General features: G+C 42.7%; 1 protein-coding gene across 1 annotated transcript in view; it reads left to right on the top strand.

Annotated features, from left to right (window-relative positions):
• The first annotated feature begins 298 nt into the window (after positions 1-298).
• SYT16 (synaptotagmin 16) overlaps positions 299-27,245 on the top strand; it is a 43,725-nt gene continuing 16,778 nt past the window's right edge. Inside the window, exons 1-4 of the mRNA XM_075503791.1 lie at positions 299-436; positions 1,189-1,228; positions 1,479-2,105; positions 23,264-23,520. Coding sequence (XP_075359906.1) covers positions 1,550-2,105; positions 23,264-23,520 — 813 coding nt within the window. The 5' untranslated portion in view covers positions 299-436; positions 1,189-1,228; positions 1,479-1,549. The remainder of the gene's footprint in view (positions 437-1,188; positions 1,229-1,478; positions 2,106-23,263; positions 23,521-27,245) is intronic.

Here is a 27,245-nt window from a genome sequence, read left to right as displayed (position 1 = left end):
TTGTCTGTTCTTTGCCAAAGATTTAATGCGTGGCAGGGAGCATTACCTGAGTCCCAGCGGCTGAGCCAGAGGCCAGCAGTTGACAGGTAGGTACTGGAACAGTGTGTGCCCCGAGCCCAGAGAGTTTGTAACAGCCATCGGCTTTTAAAATGGCTCTAGTAACCTACATTCATTTACTGCCCTTGTTAGGACTTTAATTCTTAGTACATACTGAAGCTGATAATAAACTTGTTGGAAGTGTCTGCACTGTTTGTCAACATCACTGAACAAAATTATTTGGCACAGGTGTTTCAAGAGCTAAAGACCTCTTAAGTCACTGATCTCATATGTAAAGAAGCTGCTCCCTACGCAAGGCGGCATCTCCTTGTCCACCCTCCATTCAAAAATCCAAAACACTGGGATTCCCACTACATTTCCCTGGAGACCATTTCACAAGGTAATATACATTGCTGCTGAGCTTATTTTCTTGCTGCTTATACTGCATTTACCCTTTTATAGTTTGATTGCTCCTAGACCTCTAAATTCAGCAAGACACTGGTATTAATTTTTGAAGCTTCTTTTTGCTTCTTTTTAGTTGTCTTTTAGCCTAAAATCTGCAACTATTTAATTCTTTCTTCCTAAACCCATCATCCTATTTGTAGGTTTTTCCTTCATCTCAGAGTTCCTAAAAGAATATCTGTCTTGTGATAATGTGGGAAGATGTATATCGGGCAAAAAGGCACCTTAACTTTCTGCAAGTTATGTTTTTATTTAGGGTTTAGATGAGTTTTGAGAAAACATATAATACCGACATGATACCAACACTTTTGTTAACTCACTCCTGTTCCCAGTAATTTCATACCCATAATATTCCACCTCCTGTGGTGTGGGGGGTTTTTTTGTTGGGTTTTTTGTTGTTTTTTCATTTCTGTGAAGGGCAAAACAACTCTGGGTTGTGTTACTCTGTGAGCAGAGAGGGCTTCTTCAGAGCCTTTCTGGAACAAAGCATTTGAGATAGTTGTCTGCCATGGGCTGGTTCAGCATGCTTTAGGCCTGTCACTTTAATCAATCAAAACATAATTCTTCCCAGATTCTCCACCCTTCAACTTCCCCATCTGGACATGTTAATGATAAGGGTGTGGTGGAAGTCAGGGCCAGAAGATTATTTGAGATTTTTGACTGCAGGTTGTTTTGTCCTTTTTTTACCAGGTCTGACAGCTGTAACCAGAATGTGCGTGCTTCAGAAAAGGTACTTCTGCTCCAATGTTCTATGTTTTAATTTTTATATAAGGTTTAGCAATTGAATGAAAGCTTTCCAGATCTCTGTAGGAATATGTGTAATTTGTCCATCATTTCTGGATTTCTAGTGGTATTCTCAATGGGTAGAAGTCCTTTTTCCATTTCTCCTCTCAGTTCTAGACATCTTACGTAGATGGTGTGTCGACAGGTGTTGATGGACAAGCAATTTACAGTAATCTCTTATGATGCTTATTCTGTAGCTCCCTGAATTGTAAGTGACATGCTGGCAAAGCTGAACAACTGATCACCAGATACTGGCATAGTGTTAAACATGGCTTCTGAGGCTGCTCAGAATTTCCTTCAGCCACTGTCTTCTTGGATGTCTCAAATATATGAAGCTATCCAACAAGCAGGAGACTCTATATCTGCTTCACTGCTGAATTTGAGTGGAGTGGGCCGTAAGTCAGAAGAAGAGAGGAACCAGGACTTAGAGAATAATGGAGGAGTTTATGACGATTATTCTGAGGAATCAGATGATGAACGACACCTGGACCTCTGGGATGAGGAATACTTGTATCCTAGAGAAGATGGTCACATTGGGAGTCCTGATCTTGCTTCACAAGCCCTTCCTCAGGACTCTGACATGGGTCTGCAGAGGCAAAAACGGGTTAAAAATACCAGCAGCTTAACAGAGCAGTGTGTTGAAAGCACCAGGTCTTTGACAGCCAATGGATCCTACTGGATGAATGAAGATCTCCAGCCGCTTGATCGGCTTCCTACCATCGCTGAGGAAGAAGGTGAGCCCTCTATGAGGATGGGAGGCCATGAGCACAACCCCAGCACGGGTGGCTCCTTAAAAAGTAATAATGACAAGGCAAGTTCAGCAGGTAAGCAGCTAGCACGCACCCTGACAGTCTTATCCAGACGTCTCTTTTCTGGTATTGATTTGATTTAGTTGCTAATCTGCTCATTATGTTCTCTGTTGTCTTTGTTTCCCACAGCTAAAATAAAACTCCCCAAATCCCACAGAAAAATCTAACCTTTCCTCTTCTGTTTCCAATTCTTCTCTTGTTTGTGAAACTAATCTCATTGAAATAAGTGGAAATCTCCAGGGTGAAATGCTGTGTATTAGAAGGTAATCAGGCCATATTGCTGTAGCAAGGAGTATTTTGCTCCCCCCATGTTTTGTTTCTGGTAGCAGGACCCTTCAAAGGGAGTGTTTAGCCTTAAGCCTTTGCTTTGAGAACCATCTGCCTTTGCGTCATTGCTATTAAAGATATATATAATCTCAAACCTTGTTTCTTTGTGCCAGGAATCTCAAGATGTTACTGTGCCATGTGCTGTGAAATGCTGTACTAAAAAGCCAGCCATATCTCATGATTTTATGGATGAAAGACTCCCAAATCGCTTTCCTCCCCTCCCACCACCCCCACAGGCTTTTCAAACAAGACTGAAGAGGACAGGAGGCAGGAGATTATGGGAATGAGAAGTGAATTTGATATTTTCAGTTTTAAATAGGTCTGACTATGACTTCTGATCATTAAGTGATATGAACAGCTTTTCAGGTGATTGTGTTCAGGACTGAATTTCAGCCATGTGACTTGTACTCACTAAATATCACCGTAAATGTGGCTGGAAGTTACCTGGGTCACAGAGGACTGATGGAGACGTATACCCCAACCACAAGCAAGAAAGCTGCAGTCCTGCTGACACCATCCTTGGGTCTTGCTGGGTTAAAGCTGCTCTTTACGAACATCCTAGGAAGGGGGATAAGGGAGGAAGGGTGGACAGGGCAGGGGATCTACAATATGGAGCTGATGAAGAACTTGAGACTCACTGAGGATCTTCAGAATTTGGCTTCAAATATCTAAATTCCTTTTTTTTTTTTTTTAATCAGGCAGTATATGCTCTTGAAAATGTTTGTTTTATAATGACCAAGAGCTTTTCATCACTCTTGGCTTCTAGGGAAGTCTTACATATTTAGCCATTTCTGTGCAGACTGCGGAAGATCAGCCTGTTTGTTTTTGTATTTAATAGGAATATCAGACTGAGAGGGTATAAACCTTGATGGTGTTCTTTAATAAATGTTAAAATTAGCTCTTTTCTTTATTACTATTCCTCACACTGTTATGGCCAGGGAGTAAATAATTAAAAAGAGCTTTTGGTCTAGCTGTTCTGTCTCCCAGACTGGGACTGCTTGTTTCATATTCAAATGAATGAATGCCAGTTCTCAGGTTAAGCACCCCAGAGCTGTATCTCTTGGAGCCCAACCTCTGACCTGTACAGATCCCGTACCTTCTGGTACCCCTATACATTGCCTGTGCAATATCCTCCCCACAGGGTTTGTTCATAGGCACCAAGTCAGTGCTCCAGGGCTGGATTTACTGTGTGTGCTTGGATCATGTGTCCAGTGCGTGCACAGATGCCACGGAGCAGGGCATGTACTGTCCTTCCAGGGAGTGCTGGGGCCATGGATCCTCCTGGACAAGTGCTATCTAGGCACAACCTTGTCTCCTGTAGGGCCTGTACCCCCAAGAGGGGCTGTTAGAGCGATTCATGGCAAATCTTGGGGCTCCTCAGAGTAGGCTGGGGAGCAGCCATGTGCTGAACGCATTATTCCGATGGTGGCCTCCAGATCTTTGTCCTGTCTTTGGACTACACCCTTGCTCACAGTGGATGGGAGAAAAGGTGGTGAGCTCTCAGGGAAATGGGGGCCAGAATGGGCTGCTGTCACTGTCAGAGCAGTTTCTCACTGCAGTCTTGTCTGCAGGGACATCTGACAAAGAGGGTCCTTAGGAGCATGTGATGGACCAGGTGAATTTTCATGGTGAGAGACACATAGAGTGACAGTCAGATGCCAGAGTAACCCATCACTGCAGCTAAAGGGGAGGTTCACTCTCCCAGCTGAGAGCAGGTACTGATCAAGTTGCTGTTGGACTCTCAATACTTATTGGCTTTCCTTCTTAGTAAGCTGTCTGGAGCCGTAGCGGACTGGAAGGCTGCCCTTACAGAGCTCCCCAGCACCTACATTGCTGCTGCCTAGAGCTCTCTACTTTCACACGAAGCACTTCAGAGGGCATTGCATAGCTTTTTACACCAGAGGGAATGTCACTGCAAATGCTTTCAAATAGTCTTTTATCTTTTTATCTCTGCAATGCACTGCACAAAGGGCCATCCAATGGTCCCAAGACTTTATAGTCATGAAGTTGGCTGTTTGAGAGTTGGAGGGCTGGGAGCTGATGCCTTTTTTCTCAGAGCTATCTAAGTTGTACAATAGGAGAGAAAGTGCTGAACTGTGATTTGAAAATGTCTTCCACAAGGTCTTTGATGTGGAAGAACTCGTTTTGCTCTTCTAAGTGACCCTTCACTTCCAAAACACACACATGCTCTTTGTATTTCATTTTTCAACTCTTTATTTCCTCTTTTCCCTTTAGATTCATTCTCTAACATCAAGAGTATGAACTCTTCTGATGGTAACCTAGACATGCAGAGAGGCTGTAATACCCTGGCAACTTAAAATTTCAGTCATGGATTAAAATGATCAAGAGAAGATGTTTGAGGTATCCTTATTTCTGTTAGCTTTATTACCTAACCCTAAGTGGCAATGTAAGCGAGCATATGGACTTGCTGACATTCAGCAAAGGTGTTCAGTAGCATCAATATTAGCTTTGAATATTTTTCCTTCCATTTGGCATTTTTCCCCCATTTCTGCAAAATACATGTTTCCTGTTTATCCTTATATTCTTTTCAGAACATTGCATCTTGACTTTATTTCACTTAATGTACCATATTTCTCTCCACAATAGAATATTTTAAAGCTAAATTGGCACAAAACAGTAGCAATGCTGAATGCTTTTTGTTGCCATGGAAATATTTCTGGGCACTTACTGAAGACCTGGTTGCCAATAGTAATGTAACAGAGAAAATAGATATGCTTCATTTAGCAGCCACTGGTGATTAAAGAGCCACAGAAACCCGTTACAAGGTCATTCCAATATATAGTTTATTGGGTTTGGGGGGAAAAAAACCCACCAACTATAGATGAGAATAATTTTGTTTTAAAAAAGATGCAAACCAAAATCCAATAGTTGTTCCCCACTCTTAAACTTAGAGCGCGCTTCTGAGATTAAATAAAATTGCAGTTAAAAACGATCATTACCCCTTCTCCTTTTTATCAAATACGTTTTTGATCACATTTTTGCCTCCTAGGAAATGTTTCCTAGCTCCCAGAGTAGCTTTTCTGAGGCCCCAAAGCAGCACACACATTATTGAAAACCATTTTTAGGCTTGGGGATCTAATAAAGCGTTTGAGCAATGAAATTCTTGGGTTCTTAAGTCAAACGTCTGTTAGACACTGTGAGGCATGCTAATCAGCAGGGTGCAGGTTTGGCTGCCGCTGAGTCCTGGTCTGTACTTAAATGATGCTAGTAATGTTGTGCCAAGGTTTCAAACAAATGCAGGGAAAAGTTTTTCACTTTGGATGCTTTTGATCTACAGTTTAAAAACGAGGAGGTAGTTCAGCAGGAAATATTGCAACGCCAGGTGTTTGGTTTAAGAGGTTAACGATGGAAAGGCAGACCCTTCCATGCATGCAGATCCCTGCCACCATTTGCAAATCATGTAGTTAGTTGTAAATTTTGCAAATACGGATGAACTTTCTCTTGCAGCTTCCTTGAGACCTTCCTTCATTGTCTAACCTCAGTGTTTCTGATAGAGAAACTGTCTCCCATCTGAGACCAGGGAGAGAGCAGCCTTTGCATCCCCCCGCAGCTAAGATACTGCTGCTCAGCTGACTGGGGGTGGCTGGCGAGAGTGTGGCTGCCAAATCCATCATTGCACATTTGGCTTAAGAATTGAAAAAAGCAGTGGAGCAATAAGCCACTTCTAAAAGTAGTGCACTGCAAGCAGAGGGATAGAGCTGGCCAGTCCATCTGCTTCCCAGCCTGAATCTATAGAGAAAAAAAAAGTAATAACAAAAAAGGTGAAGAGCAGCAATAATTGTGCCATGAATGCAATGGCTTTAGCCCACTTCTTCCTCAGGGCCCATGGGCTTTGCAAACAAAAAGTCAAAGTGACCATTAAGTTAGCAGTTTCAGCAGACACTGCTCTGAAAAGGCATGGGGACAGACACACCAGCAGAGCTGAGTTCTGAATCAGAGCTGAACTATTTTTGCACTGTGAGTTCTGTGATTGAAGAGTCTCCTGAGCTGTCTGACACTGTGTTCATAACACTAGTGTAATTTATAGGTGAGCACTACACTTAAACTGCATGAAGTCTTTGCAGATTTTTTTTTCCATCAATTAGACAATCTCAGCACTAGCTAAAGATTGCGTTTCGGTTGTACTAAAATAATTTTTTTGACCTTGGAATACTAGGAAGTTTCATGTCCTAATAGGAATCTTGTCTAGATGGCTAGATAGTTATCCTCAATACATGTCTAAGGGGAGGCATGCCTCTGAGGCTCTGGGAGTTTTTAAAACTAGAAAGCACTATTGCATTTACTTACGTTGGCCTCCAGCTTAACAGGGGTCATTGATTTTTGCCAGTAATTGCTGTAGTAGAGGAAATTATTCTTTCTGCTGTATATGAGCACTCCTGACCTCAGTAAATGACCCTTCATGTGGCCAGGAATTCCTAGGCAAGAAGTGAATTTTCATTAGGTCCTGTAAACCCATATAGCAAAATATACCCGTAACAAAAAGCTGTTCCTTGTGTGATAAATAAAACTTCTGCTTGAACCTGAGACTAAAATAGATAGATGGCCAGTTTCCATGTAAAGATCCTAAGTGTTGATGAATTTTATCACCTGTCTGGCTGTGGAGCCAGCCAGTGCTCTAGCCAGAATGTAGCCCTATAAAAATCAGTGCCTGTACTCAAAGCAGGACATTTAAAGAGGCTACGCTGAATCAATAGCACCACTAGGACTGAGTGAAGGAAAGCAAAGACAGACAGTGGACACTTCACAGAAAATACTCCTCGCTGCTCGAGTGGGAGAGAGCGCTAACGTGACTGAGGATATGCATCTGCTCTCTGAAGAATGCGGTATGAGTCCGCAGCTTTCTGACATGAAGTGCAGACGTGAGTTTGCATTGAATGCTTTCTCTCTGGGAAATTCAGAACCACTCAGAAAGTGTTTGTGCACAGACTTTGTCTTTGTGAAGGTGGTACCATGTTCCTTTTTATATTTAAAATACTCCTTTGCAGTTCTGTCTTTTCAAAGTCTCAAATTATAAGGGATCTTCATCCATGATGCCAAAAGTAAGTGGTAATGAGAGTACACAATAGCCCTGAAAGGAAGGTGGATTGTGGTATATCAGCTTTACAGCTGGGGGAATGAAGTCAAAGAGTGGTTCAAAACACAAATTTTCCAAGGGGCTATCATTGCAGGCTCTGTCTTGGGCCTGTCAACATTGCTGTTCATCCTCAGTTGGTGATTTTAGACACAGTATCTTTGTAAGCCCACAGCAGATCAGTAGTTTGGGTTTTCACCAAGTTCCTTGTCTGGTGGGCAGAGCTTCCTTGTGCCTAGCTCCTTAGGGGGCGTGAGGAAGGATGCTCTGTTCAGGACTACTTGTCATCTGCTCTTGCCATCTAGAAGGTTGCATAAGCTGTATGGAGAAGGATGTATTTGAGAGGAAGAAATGGATTTTGCCATTCAGTGCAGTTACAGAACAAATTGTGTGTGTGAGCCTGTGTGTTTGTGCACGTATTTTCTGATCCACTTTTGCTAAGTGGCATCCTCTTCCCACTCCCCATATGGCAGTTGCGACTCTGTCTTCCTCTGGGAAGGTTGTTTAGGACTCAAGAGGCTTAATTTACCAATAAACAGCATCTTGGCAGCATCTGGGAAGTGCTGCCTCTCTCCTAGAAACCCTGCCTGCTCACCTTCCATCTCCTACTACAGGCGAGGCAGGTGTGAATGATCTCATTGGGTTGTGGTGGAGGTTATGTGCAGGCATACTAGCAGCACTCTGTGCAGAGCTGGAACATAGTATTTCTGTGTGCTGATACAAACAGTAATACTTTTTTTTTTTTTTTTAAATGCAGTTGTTTCTAGCGTGGCCTGCTTTGTAGAAGGCTACTTATGGAAACCCATGATGGCAGGCAAATGCTTGCAGAAGGGAATGACCATTAGGACTTTTGGAAGCATGGATAATCCATCTCTGTTTCCTCCTAGCCTCTTTGCATTGCTAACAGCACAAAACCACTAATGTAAGCTCATATGAGATGGGATCACTCTGTCAAAAGGTGAGTTGGTGTTGGTCCTCACCTCTTGCCAGATAGGGGTGTGGATATGACTTCCTTGTGCCCGGTCCATTTTTGGCTGTTGTAATGGCCTGTTGGCAGCAGCCATCATTTTGAGTCTCCTCATAGACTCCTGAAAGTGTTTTAGTAACCAAGGGGGAAGACTGCAATGCAAGAAAAGAGGGAGATTACAGTCATGGAGGAAAAAATGTGCAGTTTTATAGACAGTGAATGGCATTGTTGGGCTGTGTGGGTCTTCCAGGTAACGAGGAAGGTGTGGTTGGGCTGTACCTCTGCAGATGCTGTTTGTGTGATTCTCATGCAGTCTCCTCCTCCTGAAGGAAGGCTTCATCAGTACCCATTTGCAGACCAACATGAATGACTTAGGTTGAATCTTAAACCAGTCCATAGCAAAAACTGTAGAAAATCCCTTCTAATGACCAAGATAATAGCTGGTGCTGTCAAGGCTTCATCACCCTACCTAAAAGTTCCCTGATGCTCAGGCAGGTGCTCCCGCTGTCTAGAGGGCTCAGTATCCATGTGAGATGAAGCATCCCTGGAGGGACTCATTGCACTGGGCATGAGTGCTTGCCCACACAAGCCAGGCGCTTGGAGGCATTTCTCTCCTCAAGCTGAGGGAAATTCAAGCCTGTACAGTCTATACGCAGCATAATCTGTGTGGGAGTATTTTCCAGCAAATAGTATGAGAGTGGTGGTGCTGGAGAGAAAGCCCTGAATTTGGATTAATGAGAGCACTGAGGTTTGCTGAAGCTCTGTGTCGCAGGGTCAATTTTGGGGTCTAGACTTATTGCCATAAATAATGTAGCTATAAAACCATTGGCCCTGAGGGTGCAGTTTTGCAATTGTCAGTAGCTGATGTAAAACTGCAGCTGAGATATATTGTCCTTCCCCGATCACACAGTTGTGCTACTTCCATGTCTGGCCTCAGGAGCATGCCACTGTGTGGTGAACTGGATGAGCTTGTTGCTTCAGCTGAGAGTTACCAGCCCCTTCCCTATTACTTTTGTATCAGGTGAGTTGGCCGCATGATTGCTAAAACTGAAACAAGGGGAAGAGGGGAAGGGACGGAGGACAGGATTGTCCCTTTTGGGTGACAGCTTTGGTCCTGAAGGCATGTGAGTCTTGTTGCACCACATCCTCACCCACTGCTGCTGCTGAAGTCTGTGACTTTCCCAGGGGTGCCATGGAAACGGTGGTGTTACAGCGATGGTAAAGGGGGGCTGTGGTGAATCACCCTCTGGTTGCAAACAAAAAGTTTCAATTAGAAAAATCAGAGGGAAAATAAATATCTGCCTTGTTGCAATGCAGTTGTTATCCGTAGCAACCCCAAACAAATATCTTTGTGAGGGAGTTGGTTTCCACCCTGTTAATCAGCAAACAAAGACTTGTGGGTGTGAAGCTAATGGTTACGGTGTTGGGTGCTAGGAATGGTATGTAATCAGCGTGCATACGCTGGGTCTAGCAAGTTGTCAGTGTGGTGTAGCGAGACCGTGCTTTGAGGAGGAGCAGGAGTCAGTGTCCTGGGTTTCCTGGGCATTTCCTCGGCCAGTTGGATTTCTGCTAGGTGGAAGGACATTTTCTGGAAGAAGCTAGTGCCAATTCAGAGAAACTTCCTTGAATGTGGTGGAGAGAGCTTACAAAACGACTCCCTTGCATTAGAAAGAGAAGTGCGTATCCAAGCCAAGCAAACAAGTAGAAGAAGAGGCAGTTGATGGGGAACCTGAAGGAATTCAACCCATTGTTGTGTGAAAGCTACCAGGAAAACTGTCATAAAAATAATGCTTATAAAGTGAAAGTTACTTTTTGTTGGAAGGAAAGGACAGTGTTTCCTAACTCACTGGCTATAGGGATCTAGCAGTTTGTTTAGTTTCCAAGTCCGTGAGCATTTACAGCTCCACACCCCAGAGCATACACAGCTACACCTGTGCCCTGCGGTGTCCCCAGCGTAGACACAGCATCTGCTGGCAGAAGGTGCTTTTCTGCCTCTGCAGCTGCATGTTTTCTTCAAGCAACCTAACCTGGGCTGGCAAAGGGGTGTAGGCTGACTCATGGATGTAACTGCATCCGCACCAGGGGTTTTCCTGGCTTAGCAGTGTCTCCTACAGTGTGTAATCTCTTCACTTTTCCACAAATCCTGGGCCTGGGCTAATGAAACCCAGTAGCATAAATGAAGCCTGACTCATGTTTACTCCGCATGTAAAACGTAAAGTAGGCGATTGGGAAAATCAGGGATGATTGTGCTTCTGCTTCTTGGCTGCCATTTCCTTTAGCTATGGAAGAACCTTAGGCAGCAAAGTGAGAGTCAGTTTGAAGCTGAATCCCGTGTTCCTATTTTTAAAATGGAAATTTGGGAGTAGGAAAAAAGCAACAGGAAACGATGTTGATTTTCGTGCTGTTTTCTGTGGGCAGTTCCCTATTTCTTTGCACAGCAGTGTGCAGAATTGGAGTTTATTGCTCTGACTGCTGTATTGTTCAGCTATGGAGGTGCTTGATGGTCAGAGCCAAATAATGACTTGTTTCTGATTACTCTCTAACTTTTTTTGTTTGCTTTTTTTTCTTTTTGTTGGAAGTGTCCCCTGATATGAAAGCTGTCAAGTTGTGATTCTCTCTGCCTGCATCATATGCAAACACCCAAGTCTGTTCGCCTCGGAGAGCTCCCAGTTGGTTTGGTCATGGGGTGAGGACAGATGAAGAGGTAGAGATTGACATGTTGCAGAAGCAGGACGCTGTCACTTGTCACTCAGCAAAGAGGGGTGGGCTTTATGTTTACCACTGGGCACTAAATGACTCCCTGGCTGGTATACCTGCCAGAAACGGACAAAACCACGTGGGCCTGGCTGCAAGGAGAAAGCCCAGGTGAAGGCTGTCTTCTGCTCGTTAGTAAACGACCAGTTGGTGTTAGTCAATGGTGCACGGTCACTGGGTCACTGTGCACAGTCTCTGTGTCCATAATGGCATGTGTAGAAACATGGGTTTAGTGTATCACAGCGCATTCTCTGTCAATTTTAAGTACGCTTGAGGTCTAGGTGGATGTTTTGGATTTTGTTTCTGTTTTATAAAAAGAAGGAGTTTGATGATCTGATTGTATCTCCACATAGTTTTGAGCATAAATGAAGGCATGGGGTACTCTCCTCCCTAGTCAAACCCATCAATAGGGTAGTTGCATTACTTTGTATTTTTGTTTGAACTCCCAGTTCAAATGGCTGACAGCAAGAGTGAGAAGATGACTCCAGATTGAAGACACTGCAAATCAGAGCTGTATGGGAATTGGTAGTAGGAACTCCACATGGGTTACCAAATGTCCCCTTTACAAAATGTTCCCCCTTTTTTCTGAGAAGCTTTAACATATCCATTGTTTGCAGCAGGCCTTTCCAGTTTTCCAAAAGAAAAGCCCTTTTCTTTCTGTGTGTGGTTCTGGGTTTTGCTGAGTTAGGAGCCGTTGCAGATCACTGTTTCTCTATGTCATCCTGATCATGAAAATTTTAAGGCCAGGCCTGTGTGACTGCTTCTATAATAGCAAAGAACACAGCACAGAGCACTCCTGGGATCCTCCGAGTATATGCATTATGCATAGATGTACTGATATTGTCTTTGGTTATATGATCAAATACATTTTTTTTTTTGTATAGTACTTCTGCTTCCTTCAGGCCTTGGTGATGCTCCCATTGAAACTCTCACTGACTTCTGTAAAGCAGAATCAAAATCTTTAAGAAGAAAGTGGGCACACAAGGGCAACATTAAATGTATAGAAAAGCAGAAATTTGGCATTTGCGAACTTTTCATTGTTCAGCCAAAATGACTGTTGTTTGTTTGGTTTTGTTTTGGTATTTTTTTTTTTTTTAACATGCAGGCAGACAGGATGCATGCAGTACATCTATATTTTACACCTACACTATGTATTTTATTTGGTAATTTTTTTCCTTGGATAAGCTTTGAGCAAATGATAAGTTATTCTTTATACTTGGTAACACTGCAGAGAATTCTTGAATTATTTATTTCATGCATTTTAGCTGAGTGTATTTGGATGCCTGTAAGCTAACTTTGTAACTGATTGGGTGTTTGAAATTTCTGAATAAATAATAGTAGTTTGAAATACCTTGCCAGAAAAAGAGGTCACCCTCCTTCCTCCCCCACTGTCTCCTCTGGGGAAAAAAAAATAAATCCTACATGCCTCCTTATGAGTGGTGGGAAGTTGATTTGTAAAACAGTTGCTGCATAGAAGGAATTGAGTTGAAGTTGCTAGAAATACGTATATGCTACACAACATCTGCAGATCTCAAGATGTATTCATTATCTTTCCAGAATTTAGATTGTAATTATGGGTCCTTTATTTAAGTTTCCATGGTGATACAGAAAATGTTTCCCCCTTGTCCTTTCCTAATCAGGACACTTGTATATTTGAATGGTGAACATTTTTCTCTCCCCTGGGTAAAGTTAGTTTTATTAATACAGAGGTATTAAGTTGACACAGAGCTGTCTGCTGCTCAGGCAGAGATTCAGCAGCAGACATATCAAGCATTTGCTACAGATTGCCTAGTGCCACCGTTTAATTAGCCTATATGCTTCCAAATGCTAGTAAGAAATAGCATCCTGTGTCATAACAAGTGATGCGGTCATGCTTTGGGGATTTGTAAAGTGGAAGCCAAAGTCAAGCGGCCAATAATATATCAAAGCGGGCCAAAGTCCTCCCCTCCAGCCCTTCACCCTTCCCCTTCTGTCCTAGAAAAAGGGCTCTGCTCTCTTTTGCAGGGAGTTGCACGCAGGTCACCCAGGGAGTGCCCTTATAGGAGCGGTCCAGGAGTGCTGGATCCCCGTGGCCTTTGTGAAATTTCTTGTAATAACCAGAACTGTACACTACGTTCATGTGCATTTATTTAAGTATACAGCCTCGTGCCCCCGGACCCAGGATTTTAATGTTACTGTTGTTTTAGAAAACGGTGAAGGATGTGGCTTAATTGCTAAAGATGATATTTTACTCAGGATTTTTAGCAAGCTGTTTGAGTGAAAAGTGGACTTTTGTTTAAACTGGGATAATTTTTAATTTTTATCTTAAATACCCAAAAGATGTACCCATATAAATAGAACTTACCAGCATTTGCTGAGCATTTAAATTAATTTTGTAGAGGTTGCATGAGCTTCAGGTATTGAATTGACAACACAGTTGGCTGAAAAGGAATGTTTAGTTTTATGTGTTTTGATTATTTGAATACATCATAGCACATTTAAGCTATAGGGTTGTTGCAGCTTGAAATAATTTTTACTTAAAAAAAATTCGACAAAACTTATTTTTAACAGCTTACATAAAAATAATAAATTTTTATGATAGCTGGTCACTGACCATTTACAAACTAACATCTAAAACTTTTTTCATTTTTATCAGAATAGGAACACTTAGCTTTTTCCTCCAATTGAGAGCAATTTTCTAGAAGGAACAGCAGGCTTATTGTCAAACTGTGGCAAATCAGACCAGAGGGTCAAATCTACCAGCGTGGCAGCATGGAAGAAGCTAGCTTCTGCTGGGCTGGTGGTGGGAGCAGTTTGCTTCAGTACGGCCAGCTTCCTTGCCCTGTCCTCTCTGCCTGAGGAGTTGAGTGCTGTCTTCTGTGCAGCAGGTAAATTTATGGAGCAGTGACAGGAGCTGTCATTAAGTTTATACTGCAGATTTTTAATAGACCTAACACAGTGTGTAAAAGCAGGACTGAGTTTCCCCACCTGTAGCCACGTGATTACTGTAAGAGAGATTTGAGGTGAAAAAAGGTGCTTTCCCCCCCCAAAACCAGGCAGTGTCACTGAGAAAGCTGCCCGCCGCCCATTTGTTCAGCTGCTCAGGTTTGCCATGGCAATTATCAAAGCGAGTCTTGGCAACCATATCATATACTTCATGCTTAAGAGCAAGCAGTGGACCAACCACACTTGACAGCTGGCTTGTTCACACATGTGTACACAAACACGCACGTACACACCGACTCCCCGTCGTCCCCACTGCTCCCTTCTCTGTGCACGTTGGTGGGTCAAAACGTACTGCTGTTGTGCTTCCTTGATGCTGATGGCAGGGAGATCAGCAAAATGCCTCTGCATTTTCATCCTGACAAAGCAAGGCCAAGTATATACAGTATGTATTGAACCCTCCTTCCCCCATCTGGTGGATATTCACGCACTAATGAGGGTGCAGTCATCTCATATTCAAAGCACGTGTTGGTAGCAGGAGGGGAAGGCACTCACAGGGACGTGCTCAAATGCGTATCTTCACTTTTAAAGGTTAGAATTTACATTGGTCTCCTGAGTTCCTCTGCTGCTGGCAGATGGAGTCAGCAGTGCCTGTTAGCCATGTGCCGTATTTATGTGTTTATGGTATTACCCAGAGCAGGTTACGTCCGAATTGCTTTTTCTGCACAAAAGAAGTTCCCTCTCCTTAGCAGGAGCTGAAGGGGAATGGAAGCATGACCAGGTTTTCAAGTCCTTTGCTTACTACTTTGCCTTTGCACGTGCTGATGATTTTACGAGTGGTTCTCTGTGTGTTGTGTCTGTCTTTGTGTTCTGCTCTGTTAAATATCTTCTTTTTTTTTTTTTTAAATAGGGTAACGTGCAGAGTTGGGCAAGGTCTAATAATATGTAAATGTTGCTGATACAATATGACATTCACAGGCTTTTCAGAAGTTGAAGAAGCAGGTGATTCTCAAGTTTATTCCCCAGTCCTCCCTAAACCGTTGGTCCCCTTTTTGTCCCCAGAAGGTCCATCTGAGAGCTAGAAGCGTGCCGTGTCATCTGGCTTCTTGGCCAAGGGCAGCAGACTGTCTAAAGCCCAGGTTGTGTTTTTCTCCCAGTAAACAGTTACAGGGAGGATGAAGAACAGACGGCATCTTCAGGCAGCGATGATGTGGTGATTAAGCAGTTTGAGATCTCTGTGTCATACTCACGAAGTTTTTGATCAGAAGTATCTGAAAAAGCAACACCAGCAGGCGTGGAGTGTAGACCCAAATTCAGCCATTTGCTTTCCAGCCGTGAGGAGTACAGTACAGAGGTATCTGAATGCAAAGGTACTGTTTGCGTGAAATAATATTAAAGAAGTTGGAGTCTTCAAGATCTGTAGCCTCAACATGGAGAGGTTCTTTTGTTGTGGAGAAGTCCTGAATCTTGCTTTCTCTCTTACTAAACTTGGTTTCCTTATTGGTTACCTGCAGCTCATTTCTAAAATAGAGGGAAGAGTCTGGATCCAAGCCCTGCTGAAGTCCATGAAGATCTTTCCATTAACTGTATATGGCTTTTGAATTCTGGCTCCTAATCCACAGGGATTTTCATGGATTTTATTGCCAATTTTGCCAGAGTAAAGGCTGTGGGACTTCATTCTAATTATTTTTGGTCTGTGCCACTTAAGTAATTTCTTTAGCAAGCCCTTTAGCAGAAGTTGAATGTCTCCTTTTGTAACAGCTTTGCAAACACAAGGTGAACAGTGAATGAATTATGCTGTATCATTTGCCAGCACATATGCCAAATGTCAGGCAATGACAGAAACTAAAAATTTATGGCACAGAAGGGAAGAGTTTTATGATCTTCTATGGACTAATGTAATGACTCTTTTATACAAACAGAGATGAAATGCATTTAAAAATGTAGCTACTTACAAAATTGGCCTGAACACATTCTAAAATCTGGAGAAGTTCATTAGAGGGAAGAGCCATGAAAGCGCCTGTTGTTTTTTGTTCCGTAGAATGCTTTAATTTTGAAATACAATTGCTTGATTTTGACGCACCCTCTGATTAGAGCGATCATTTCAAGATAAGGCTCTCCATCAAACTCTTCTTCTGGCACAACATGGTGCAGAGTTGCTCTTACTTTTCTTTTCAGAGGTAATATTAATAATGTTTAAATAGCTGTTCAGAAACTAGATGAAACCAGATGTTGAGGTCTGCTTTCACTAAGACATTCGGTTCTCTGCCCCGTTCCTCACTAAGCTCAACATTAGACCCTTCGTTACAAACAAATGCCTATAAACTAATCCTTGGGTATTTCAGGTGTCCTTCAAACCCCGAGAGGCTTCTGAGGCATGTAGAGCTGCTGTTACTGCGTGTACAGCAGTAGTTACACACACCCACGGCTCCCAATATGAGACATTTATTTGGGAGAAAAGCTGAGTGGTTGGGGTAAATCCTAGATAACCCCACACCCTGCTACCCCCCAGTTGCTGGTCCGATAACTCCATGTGTTCGAGAGTCCATTTTGGCCTCTAGCTGGTGCCGTGATCACAAAACACAAAAAGGTTTGTGTGTGTAAAGCCATCATTGTGTCCCGACAGTGTATCAAACACTGTTTCAGCTGAGCAGATCCTTTCTGGGTGGGAGGGATGAAGGATCTTTCAAAAGTGCTGAGTCCACATTGGGATCATGGCACTTTCAGACCTTCTTTAGACTCTGCCCAAGACTTCTCTTCTCCTTGTGTTCTCTTAACAGACCTTTTACTCATATAGCTGGTAGTTTCCTTTTCCTACAGAATCAGAAATCTATAACAAACTTAGGCAATACAGCAAAGTTGAGCACCTTGGAGAGCCCTGAATAGCTTCTGTCCCACTCAGCCTTGACATATGGCAAAGTCTTCTCACATCATGTTCTTACATGAGATTTTCCTTGACCCTCTGTTTCTGTTATCAATGTCACAACAATCTCTGCTTTGGACTCATCTAGCTTTAACTTTTCACCTGTTAAAAATCTTTGTAGTAACCTGAATAGAGCTTGGAAAGAGGAGTGCACATTGCAGGAAGGAAGTGTTTGGAGGGTGCTCTGGGGAGCTGAATGGCTTGAATGCCAGCTCTGCCCACAGCCTCTCTGCAAATCACCCTGTTAATAAAGAGCCTGGTTTAGTTCTGGAAACATGGAGTCTTCTCAGGCTATTACCCAGCATGTGGTAAATTAAACAATCTTGGCCTGATTGCATAATGTCACTTGAAATTTAAGATCCTTTTTCTCTTTAACCCCTAAAATTTACAAGCCATTTTTGTTTAGATTTATTGTAATTAGATAATTATTCTGCTCCTTTGAGGCTCTTCTAGGAAGTTTTTTAACACTTTTTGCTGGTTAATCTCAAAATAACCAGGGGCAGAAGCACTACTTGATCTCCCTGCATCTGGTTTGGTTCAGTGCAAAAGAGCACGTGGTGCTGGGGTACTGCAGAGTGATTTGGAACTGGGGCTGTAGCAAGGGCTGGGCAAGAAGTTTACTGCCGTATGAGGACAAATATACCTCAGTCCCACTAACTCCTATCTCTGCTGCTGTTACTGTCTTTCAGGAAGAGGGGTTTGAAAATCACTCCTAGTAGCTAGGAGGATTTCAAGTCCAGAAGGACCTAGATCCATGCTGAAATCCTTTCCTCCTCTGGACCATGTTTAAACAGGTTCTTAACTTTCAGAATGTGTTTATATACAGTCTAGAAGAAGGGATCAAATTTCTTTATTTTGGAAAATCACAAAGACAAGACATGCTTTTTCTTGTAAAAGCACAGTGATTCACTGCAGTCCACAGAGCAAACATTGCCTCAGTCAGCACAGGTAACAAGCACGCATTAAATTCTTCATCTGAGTGTTTCTTGCTGTTCAATGAACTATGTAGTGTTAATTTAGCAAGATCTACTAGGCTCCATCTTTTAACTCTGGCAGTGTGTTTTAGGAACTGATGAGGCCTCTCAGGAAATTTCTTTAGCACATTGTAATGCTTCCTAGAACTGAGAGATTGTGTATCGTTGAAAAGAAGAAATATATTGTACGTTAACCAGGCCGTTTACCTGCCAATGTGAGGGGGGACGTCACAGTATTTTCCAGCCTGATTTTCAGTGTTTGATGTGCTGAGCTTTCCCTGTATCTTTGGAGAGAGGCTTCCATATCCCCGTACCTGTCAGAGTTCTATTTGGAGGTGATGCTCATCCTTTCATTTGACAAAAGTCACAGTTTCTTCATAGCTAGTTCTTCAACCTTGAATACAGACTTTCCTGATTTGTTGGTGATTTCTGCTCCCCAGTATTCCCTTTGCCGCCTCCTTGGCTTGTGGACACATGTGACACAACAGGGAAAGGTCGGGGACAGGACTGAAAAAAACAGCACTCTTTTAGTGTACAGTGCTATCTGACCTTAATTTTAGAATTGGCTGCTATTGCTCTGCAGGGACTCTTGGCTAATTAAAGTTCAGATAGTTAGATAATGCTGTCTCAACGTACATCCGTGATGCTGTGTTGTTTATTCATGTCAGGTATTCATAAGACAGTTGACATTTTCTTCCTTAAAGATCTCTCAGGTAAATTACAGGCATTTTACTGCTCTGACCTTTTCCTTTACATGAAGAACTTCTGTTTTGACCATTTTTTGTGAATATAATCATAGAATCGTTTAGGTTGGAAAAGACCTTTAAGATCATCGAGTCCAACCGTTAATAATGTTAGACCATTAATAATGTTAGAACGGATATAATGGGAGAGGTGTAGTTGTTCTAGTCTGTATAGTTGGGCTATTAACTGTAATGATCCTCTAACACTGGTATTTGTAAGTGATTATCTCTTACCAAACTACTTTAAAGAGAAAGCCAGACTGTTTCACTAAATGGTTTAGGTGAATCACCTTTTCCCTTCCTTTCCCTGAATACTACATTTGCTTTCCTAACACATTCATTTTGTGCCTGAGTCTGAGAGAGATGGCTTGCTCTATTAATATATTTCTGGAGTTCTCCTGTTATGAATAGCCTTTTATGGCTTTAATGTAGTTTTTGAAAATTCCTCTATTATTGATCTAGATATTATCCCAGCAGGAGTCAAAACCACAAGACAATTGTGTGAGGATAATTTCTTACTACAGTAGCATTTTATTCTGAAAGCCTGCTGTGTGGTGTGTGCTTTGATGGATGACCCACTGTTTAAAATGTGTATTAGACATTGGCTTGCTAATTAAATGCCTTAAGGAGCGCCTGTACCCATTCAGTCTCAGTAAATTTGTGGAATTTATGTTATTTTATTTCTTGCTTACGTTCTTATGTTTACTTTTTTTCTGTTTTCTGACTTTGTAGAGAAGAATGGGAGTAATGGCAAAAAATCAAATTACTTTCTACCCTCACTCAAGAGTTTCAGCTCAGGGCAGAGGCGAGACAATGAGGGCTCTTGGTTTCAGGACTAGGTCTGCCAGATGGGAGGATGAGGAGGAGAAGAGGTGGGTTTTTCATTTCAGAAGGGAGTGAGAAGAGCACTCACCTGGAATTTGAGATATCTGAATTTTGATCCCTCTTTCCTCCTGAAGGACCGTCTCCTACATCTCAGAAGAGGACCATAATTACAAAGCTGTGAGGTGCTCTCAGACTTCTCTGTTGAAGTGCCCTTGCTTGAAGCATTTTACTGGGAGGGAGAATGTGAGACCATTCATAGTTGAAGAAAGGGGATAAAGTTATTCTCCTAATCTCTGAGTGGTTAAATTGAAAGAGCAGCCAAGGAGAGGGGCGAGGACTTCCTGCACACCTCCAGGAAATGTTTCCTGAGTATAATGCCCATTCCCTTTGTTGTTTGTTTTGGGTTTTGGTGGTTTTTTTGGTTTGTTGGTTTTTTTTTTTTTGTGGAGCAGGTATGAATCAGAAACACCATATTTGCTGCTAAGGCCAAACATAGAATTTCTTCTACTCAGAAAGATTTGGCCTTTTTGTTCTAGACAGAGCGATGCGTAGAGAATCATAGAATGGCTTGGGTTGGAAGGGACCTTTAAAGATCATCTAGTCCAACCCCCCTGCCATGATCAGGTTGCTCAAAGCCCCATCCAACCTGACTTTGAACACTTCCAGTGATGGGCATCCACAACTTCTATGGCTAACCTGTTCCAATGTCTCACCACCTCATAGTATATATCCAATCTAAATCTACCCTCTTTCAGTTTAAAACCATTACCCCTTGCCCTATCACTACAGGCCCTGGTAAAAAGTCTCTCTCCATCTCTCTTATAAGCCCCCTTTAAGTATTGAAAAGCAGCAATAAGGTCTTCCCAAAACCTTGTCTTCTCCAGGCTGAACAATCCCGACTCTCTCAGCCTTTCTTCATAGAAAAGGTGTTCCAGCCCTCTGACCATTTTCATGGCCCTCCTTTGGACCTGCTCAAACAGGTCCATGTCTGTCTTGTGCTGGGGGCCCCACAGCTGAACACATTACTCCAGGTGGGGTCTCACAAGAGCAGAGTAGAGGGGGAGAATCACCTCCCTTGACCTGCTGGCCACACTTCTTTTGATGCAGCCCGGGATACGGTTGGCTTTCTGGGCTGTAAGCACACATTGCTGGCTCATACCCAATTTTTGATCCACCAGTATCCCCAAGTTGTTCTCTGCAGGGCTGCTCTCAAACAATTCATCCCCCAGTCTCTACTGATATTGGGCATTGCCCTGACCCAGCTGCAGGATCTTGCACTTGGCCTTGTTGAACTTCATGAGGTTCACATTGGCCCACTTCTCAAGCCTGTCAGAGTCCCTCTGGATGGCATCCCTTCCCTCAAGTGTATCAACTGCGCCACTCAGCTTGATGTCATCTGCAAACTCGCTGAGGGTGCACTCAATCCCTCTGCTTATGTCATTAATAAAGATATTTAACAGTACTGGTCCCAATACAGACCGCTGAGGGACACCAGTTGTTACTGGTCTCCATTTGGACATTGAGCCATTGACTGCACCTCTTTGTATGTGGCCTTGCAGCCAACTCCTTAACCATCGGATAGCCCATCCATCAAATCCGTATCTCTTTAAATTACAGACAAGGATGTTGTGTGGGGCCATGTCAAAGGCCTTACAGAAGTCAAGTTAGATGATATCTGTTGCTCTTCCCTTATCCACCAATGCAGTCACTCCATCGTAGGTGGCCACTGGCTTAGGCAGGCAGGGTTTGCCCTTTGTGAAGCCATATTGACTGTGTCTAATCACCTTCGTGTCATCCATATGCCTTGACATATCTTCCAAGAAGATCTGTTCCATGATCTTAATGGGCGCACAGAGGTGAGGCTGACTGATTGGTAGTTCCCAGGGTCATCCTTTTTACCCTTTTAAAGAATGGGTGTGAGGTTCCCCTTTTTCTGGTCACTGGGGGCGTTGCCTGACTGCCATGACTTTTCAAGTATGATGGAGAGCAGCTTAGCAACTACATCAGCCAGTTCCCTCAGGACCCTGGGATGCATCTCATCAGGTCCTATGGACTGTGTAAGTTCAGGTCCCTCAGAGGGTCTCAAACCTGATATCCTACGATGGGTGGGACTTCATTCCTCTAGTCCCTGCCTTGAGGTTCAGGGACTCGAGAGATGTGGGATAAGCAATTGCCAGTGAAAACTGAGGCAAAAAAGTTGTTGGATACCTCAGCCTTCTCCATGTCAGTTGTCACTAGGTTCCCTGTCTCATTTATCAGGCAGGGAATGAAAACATTGATTCATCTAAACCAAAGCAAACTAATCATTTTCTATTAAACACAGTAATCAATACTATTTTTTAAAGATTTGAGTTGGAGACAAAATTTGAAAAAAAACGATTGTTCTATAGTAATGACCTTCTTGAGAACGAACCTGCAAGTTTGAGAACGAACAAGCAGGTGGCCCTGCTGGGGCAGGGGGGTGGACAAGATGACCTCCAGAGGCCCCCTCCAATCTCAACCACTCTGTGAAACATTTAAACCCCAAATAGCTGTGTTTGCAAAGGAAGTCATTCTGTTTTCATTACTGTCATCAGCTGTCTGGAAGCACAACTTGTTTTCTTTCACTGTAACTGCTCCTTGCTTATTTGAAAGAGATGGAGGTAGAATCTAGCTCTTTGTGTTCCTAAAGCAAGGCCTGGCATCAGATGCATTAGGAGGAGGAAGGTCGCTGGTTTTCTTCTGAAAGTGCTTGCAGAACACATTCAAGGCCAAATCGTGATGTTATTTTCATCTGTGTCCCTGCACCTGTAATTATCTGTGTCGCTCCACCCGGAGAGCTCTCACTGATGACTTCAAGTAGAGAAAAGTGCCCTGTGTTCAAAAGAGAGACTTCAATGGTGCAGAGAAGGAATCTGTGGTCTGAACCAGAGAATATTATTTTATTCTCATTAATGAACCTTACTTTAGCCCATAGAGTAAGTGTGTAGGATTAAATGAATTAAAACTAATAAAAGCAGGCAGGAAATTAAGGAACACATCTCTCCTCAGCTGCCTTTGGGACAATTTAGCCCAAACATGGGATTTGGAGATTCCTAGTTGGCTTGTGTGGCTGGGCATGCACACCCAAGCTCTCAGGGATGGGTGATAGGTCGTGGTGGCACTCCGTTACCTCTGTGAAACTCCTTTCCTCACCAGCACCATCCCCTTGAGGGCAATGCTAACTCCTGTCCTTTCTTCCTCCTTCTCCTGCACAGAAGGAAATTGCTGATACCTGTTTATCAGGCCTATGCTGTGCTTTTCTGTAATTTGTCTGACCTGTGTTTTCATGGAAGCAATTGCTTTGGGGCCTCAAAGGCACTTGAATATCCCAAACACTCCATTGATAATTGCATTTGGTAGTTAACTTCTTCAAGGAAAGGCAACCGGTTTCTCAGTTCAGGATGGGGTGAGAAACAGCCATGTCCACTCCATCAAATGCTGATTTATACAGGATTTGTTATTTTACAAGTTCAGTGCTGCAGTACTCAGAAGTAGAAACTGTCTCTTGCATACGCTGGAGATGGGGGGGGAGAAAAGAAGGGAGAGAAAGGCACTTTTTGGGAGGTAGAGGGGGAGGAATTTATTATAATCCCTCTGAAATTATTTTCTTGCTGAATATTGTTAGATCTGGATGGACTAAGCCAACTGAGTTACCAAGACGACCTATCCTATCCTGAAGATGACCATGTATCTGTTGATTCAAGAACAACAATTGAGAGTAGGGGAGCTGGGCAGCGTAAAGGGCCTAGGATGGAGTCCAGCATTGCTGATGGTGTTAGCCAGCAGGCCATGGAAGGACGTTTGGAAATGGAGACAGCATTTACCAACCAGGGATTTGAAGTAAATGATGCTACTGACAGCTCATCGGCTTGGAGCCCTGAGGTATGGTGAATTGTCATTTATTACACATGGTGTAAACTTTTGAAGGATATTGGGGGCCAAAAAATGTTAGGGGAGAGATGAAGTGCAAAATTGATCAGCACAGGACAAGAGAATGCTACTCCTGTGTGCTTGAACATACACCCTTCTTTATATGTTTCCCCTTTTTCTTGTTTTTTACCTCTTGCTACTAACACTCATTCAGAGAAGCTGTTTTATAGCTTGATTTCTGACTGCAATCTTTGAACTGAAATTGGAGCCATTAGCTGCCTTGGCAGCATTTACTATCATTTAGTAATGGCCTAGGGCTTTGTTACTGGCTGTATGCGCAGGGTGTGTGTCTAGGGACATGGGGTGTGGTTGCTGGGTCAGATCTGTGCCTCTTTTTCTGTGTGGTTTCTATGGCTTAGACAATGGGAAACATCTGGAAAGCTGGAGGCAACTGGTGGGGGTGGCCTGTGACTTGGCCAAGTGACCATCACTCTGGTCCCCAGTGATACCAGGCATCCTTCCAGGGAAGGAGAGAGCCTGAGAGCTCCTCTGCTTTGCCTTAGTTCTGTACCTTTATTTGGAAGCCTCAAGAAAACATTACAGATTTTAAGGCATTGTAAACACCTGATGACTTAGCATCCCCCTTTTCTCTTCTAATCTTTCTGCGTGATGTGTTGGTTTTCATTATTATTTTACCACAAGATTAAATTTCTGAAAAAAAATCAGCCTGCATCAGACATATTAAAAGAACAGCACAAAGGTCACATCTTCTGCCTGAGTTAAGAGACTGTTTTTCAGCTGTGGAAATTAATACCTCCCTCACACTCTGAGCAACAAGGCTTTGAGGGAAAGGTTCCTTTCCTCAGTGCATGCTGCCTGCAGCCAGGTAAAGAGATGGAAGGCAGCTCCTTGGTGCATATGCTCCAGCCCTAAGGGATGTTTTGAACAGCATTTTGGTTTGCTGCACAAACCAGTCCCACAAAATACCACACAACACATATGAACTCTGCACGGCGGCAGCCCTGCCCTCTCTTTGCTGTGTGCCTCTGACACGTACTGTTTGTCTGCCCATCTGAGGCTCATTTCTCCTTTTCCACATTTGATGTACATTGCCATGGTTCACATGTGCCGCAATGTCTCCAGTGTCCTCGTATCTTTCTTTGGAATACATCTCTCATTTTGCTCCTGGTATCTACATTTTAAAAATGCAAAGAATGGTTATAGCATCAGGGGGCAGATATGCCCAAGTCCCAGTTTATCTACGACAAGCAGCTTCTCATCCAAAGGTATTGTGTGGATTAATGAAAGACTTTTTATTGCAGGAACTAAATGTTCTGACATGCCAGAAATGTCCAAGCGCTATTATGCTCCACTCAAAGGACCTCTCTTTAGAGACAAAAATGATAATTTTATGCCCCTGCAGTGGAACCACAAGTACCATTTCAAGCCTTGTCCATAATTAGCTGCTCTTTCAGGTTTCTCTGGCATAAATGGACTTATTTTACCTAGTGAAGTGGATATTGGCTGTTCTGAATGACCGGGTTAGACATCCAGTATCAATCAGTATACTTGGCTTGACATCTCAACAACTGTGCTGGGAAGAGGGAAAGAAAGAAATTCAGATGAAGTATCTAAAACCCGCACTTTCCTTGGATTCCGGTTTAAGTGTCTGTATAACCAATATGTTCACAAAGGGCTTGTAGCCCCAGCTGAACTCCGAAAGCCAAGGGAATTCTGTCAATGACTTCCACAGAAAGAAGATTGAGCATCCGTAATATTTGTGTGCTGAAAACCTGTACAGGGGTGAGTCCCAGATAGCACAGTGCGCTCTGATGAGGTCTCTAAAGCTTTGTTGTCCACAGAAAGGTCACTGCCACAGGGTTTGGCATTTCTCTTTCTCTCTCTGCCTCCAGTTCATGCAGTTTTCTCTGCAGTGGGTGTGGCCACAGCTATAGTAGCACAATCTGAGATTTCCTGAAATCCAGATCCTTTCTAGCTGTTCTGTCAGAAACCAGATAGCTGACCTTCAGTCTGCCCTATGCGCTGCCAGAAGATGAGATATTCAGCCCTGTTGGGGCAGGAAAGTGCCTCTTGGATCTTCGTACCTATGGGTTTATGATGACGCATGGGAGTTTGCATTCTCCAGCTCAGGCACGTAGATGAAAGCAAAGTTATGCCGCAAGCACAGGTGTCTCCGCACTTTAGCAGCAGTTCTCAAATGTGCCTTGATTCCATCTCTTCAATAGCAAATGCACAGATGAAAGTGGGGAGGGATGAACATGTGGAGGGAAACAGGAATCAAGCGCAATCCCATTACATTGCCGCCTTAAATATTATCTCATCAACCAGACAGAAATAACTTGACAGCTACACAGCAGCACTTACATTTGCATAACATCACGTTCTCTCCAGGCAACCTGGCCTGCCTTGCATTGTTGTCTTTGCAGCCTGCTGTTCATACAGAAAGCCATTTTTGTGGGCAACCAAGTCGTTTTGTGTGCTGTCCAAGCAGTGATTTTTCTCTCTTTGACATTATTCTTGCAAGACATATGACAGCAGGTCTCCATCACTAATGTGCACACGTGGACTTTTGTGTTCACGTGCACGAATCCCTTAAACACCTATGAAAATATGAAAAGCTGGAGCTTTGCATGTCATGGCAGATGAATCTGAGCACTTGAAAAGTAGATTGACAGGAAGTAGATATAAATTTTGAGGTTTGTCTGAGGTCTTGTTTGAGACGCATACCACCCTAGACACTTCTGAAGGGAATTACATCAGAAGTCCTGTGGCCCATCATCTGTACTCTAAACAATAAGATTCCTACGTTGAAAAGAAGCGTTACTTGAAACGCGAAAGAAGATAAATGTTTGACGAGGAGGGTGACTCAGATTGCTAGTGATAGGCCTTAACTCACCTTCTGGCTATTAACTGAAAATCTTTCCCTAGTACAGTGAATACTCATGTTTAAATACAAATCACTGATCACTATAGCAACCCCTTTATCACATGAAGCACATTCTAGCTCTAAGATAGAAAAGCACTTTTGAACAGAAAAGCACACACCCACTCATCAAAAGGTAAGGTGAGCATCCATGGTTTTTTATCTTGTTTTATCAAGATGATTTTTGTTTTAAAAGTAGGTAAAAGATGGTGTGTGAATTGGTCTGCACATGTTTTGATTGTTTATTTTGAATTTTTATTCTGAATGTATTAGTATCCAAACTGAACAGAAGGAATAGATGCTTCTCTTGGGAGATTTAAAAGGGGAATAAAGAATCAATATGTATTTAATCAGACTGTTTTTCTTGATTATCATTGCTTTAGCTGTAGGAAAAGTATTGAATTATAGGGTAACATCTAGAAATGGAATTTCTCTTCTGCAAGAAATTCTGACATGGTGATTTCCCCTCCCATCAAATTGAACACTGCACTTACTTTTTTTAATTTCCAACAGATCAAAATATCAAAAAAGTCAGCAGGTTTGACTGAATTGTTTGATTTCAGTAATGTAAAAAAAATCCATTTTGAAAAAATTCCAGCGTGTATTCAAAGTAATAGGTTAGAGTTGTTTTTTTAATCAAATTAAACCAAAAAGTTTTATTAATGCCTCAAAACTGACATGAATGAAATAAAAAAAACCCCTTTGTTTAGTTTTTCCCTATGTAGAATTTTTGCAAATTAACAGTCTCCTGCAAAATGCTTAAATACTGGTGAAACTTTTTGTTGGAAATGTT

The sequence above is a fragment of the Mycteria americana genome, chromosome 5, assembly GCF_035582795.1.
Source record: "Mycteria americana isolate JAX WOST 10 ecotype Jacksonville Zoo and Gardens chromosome 5, USCA_MyAme_1.0, whole genome shotgun sequence".
Classification (NCBI taxonomy): Eukaryota; Metazoa; Chordata; class Aves; order Ciconiiformes; family Ciconiidae; genus Mycteria; species Mycteria americana.
This window is presented reverse-complemented; position numbering and strand designations above follow the sequence as displayed.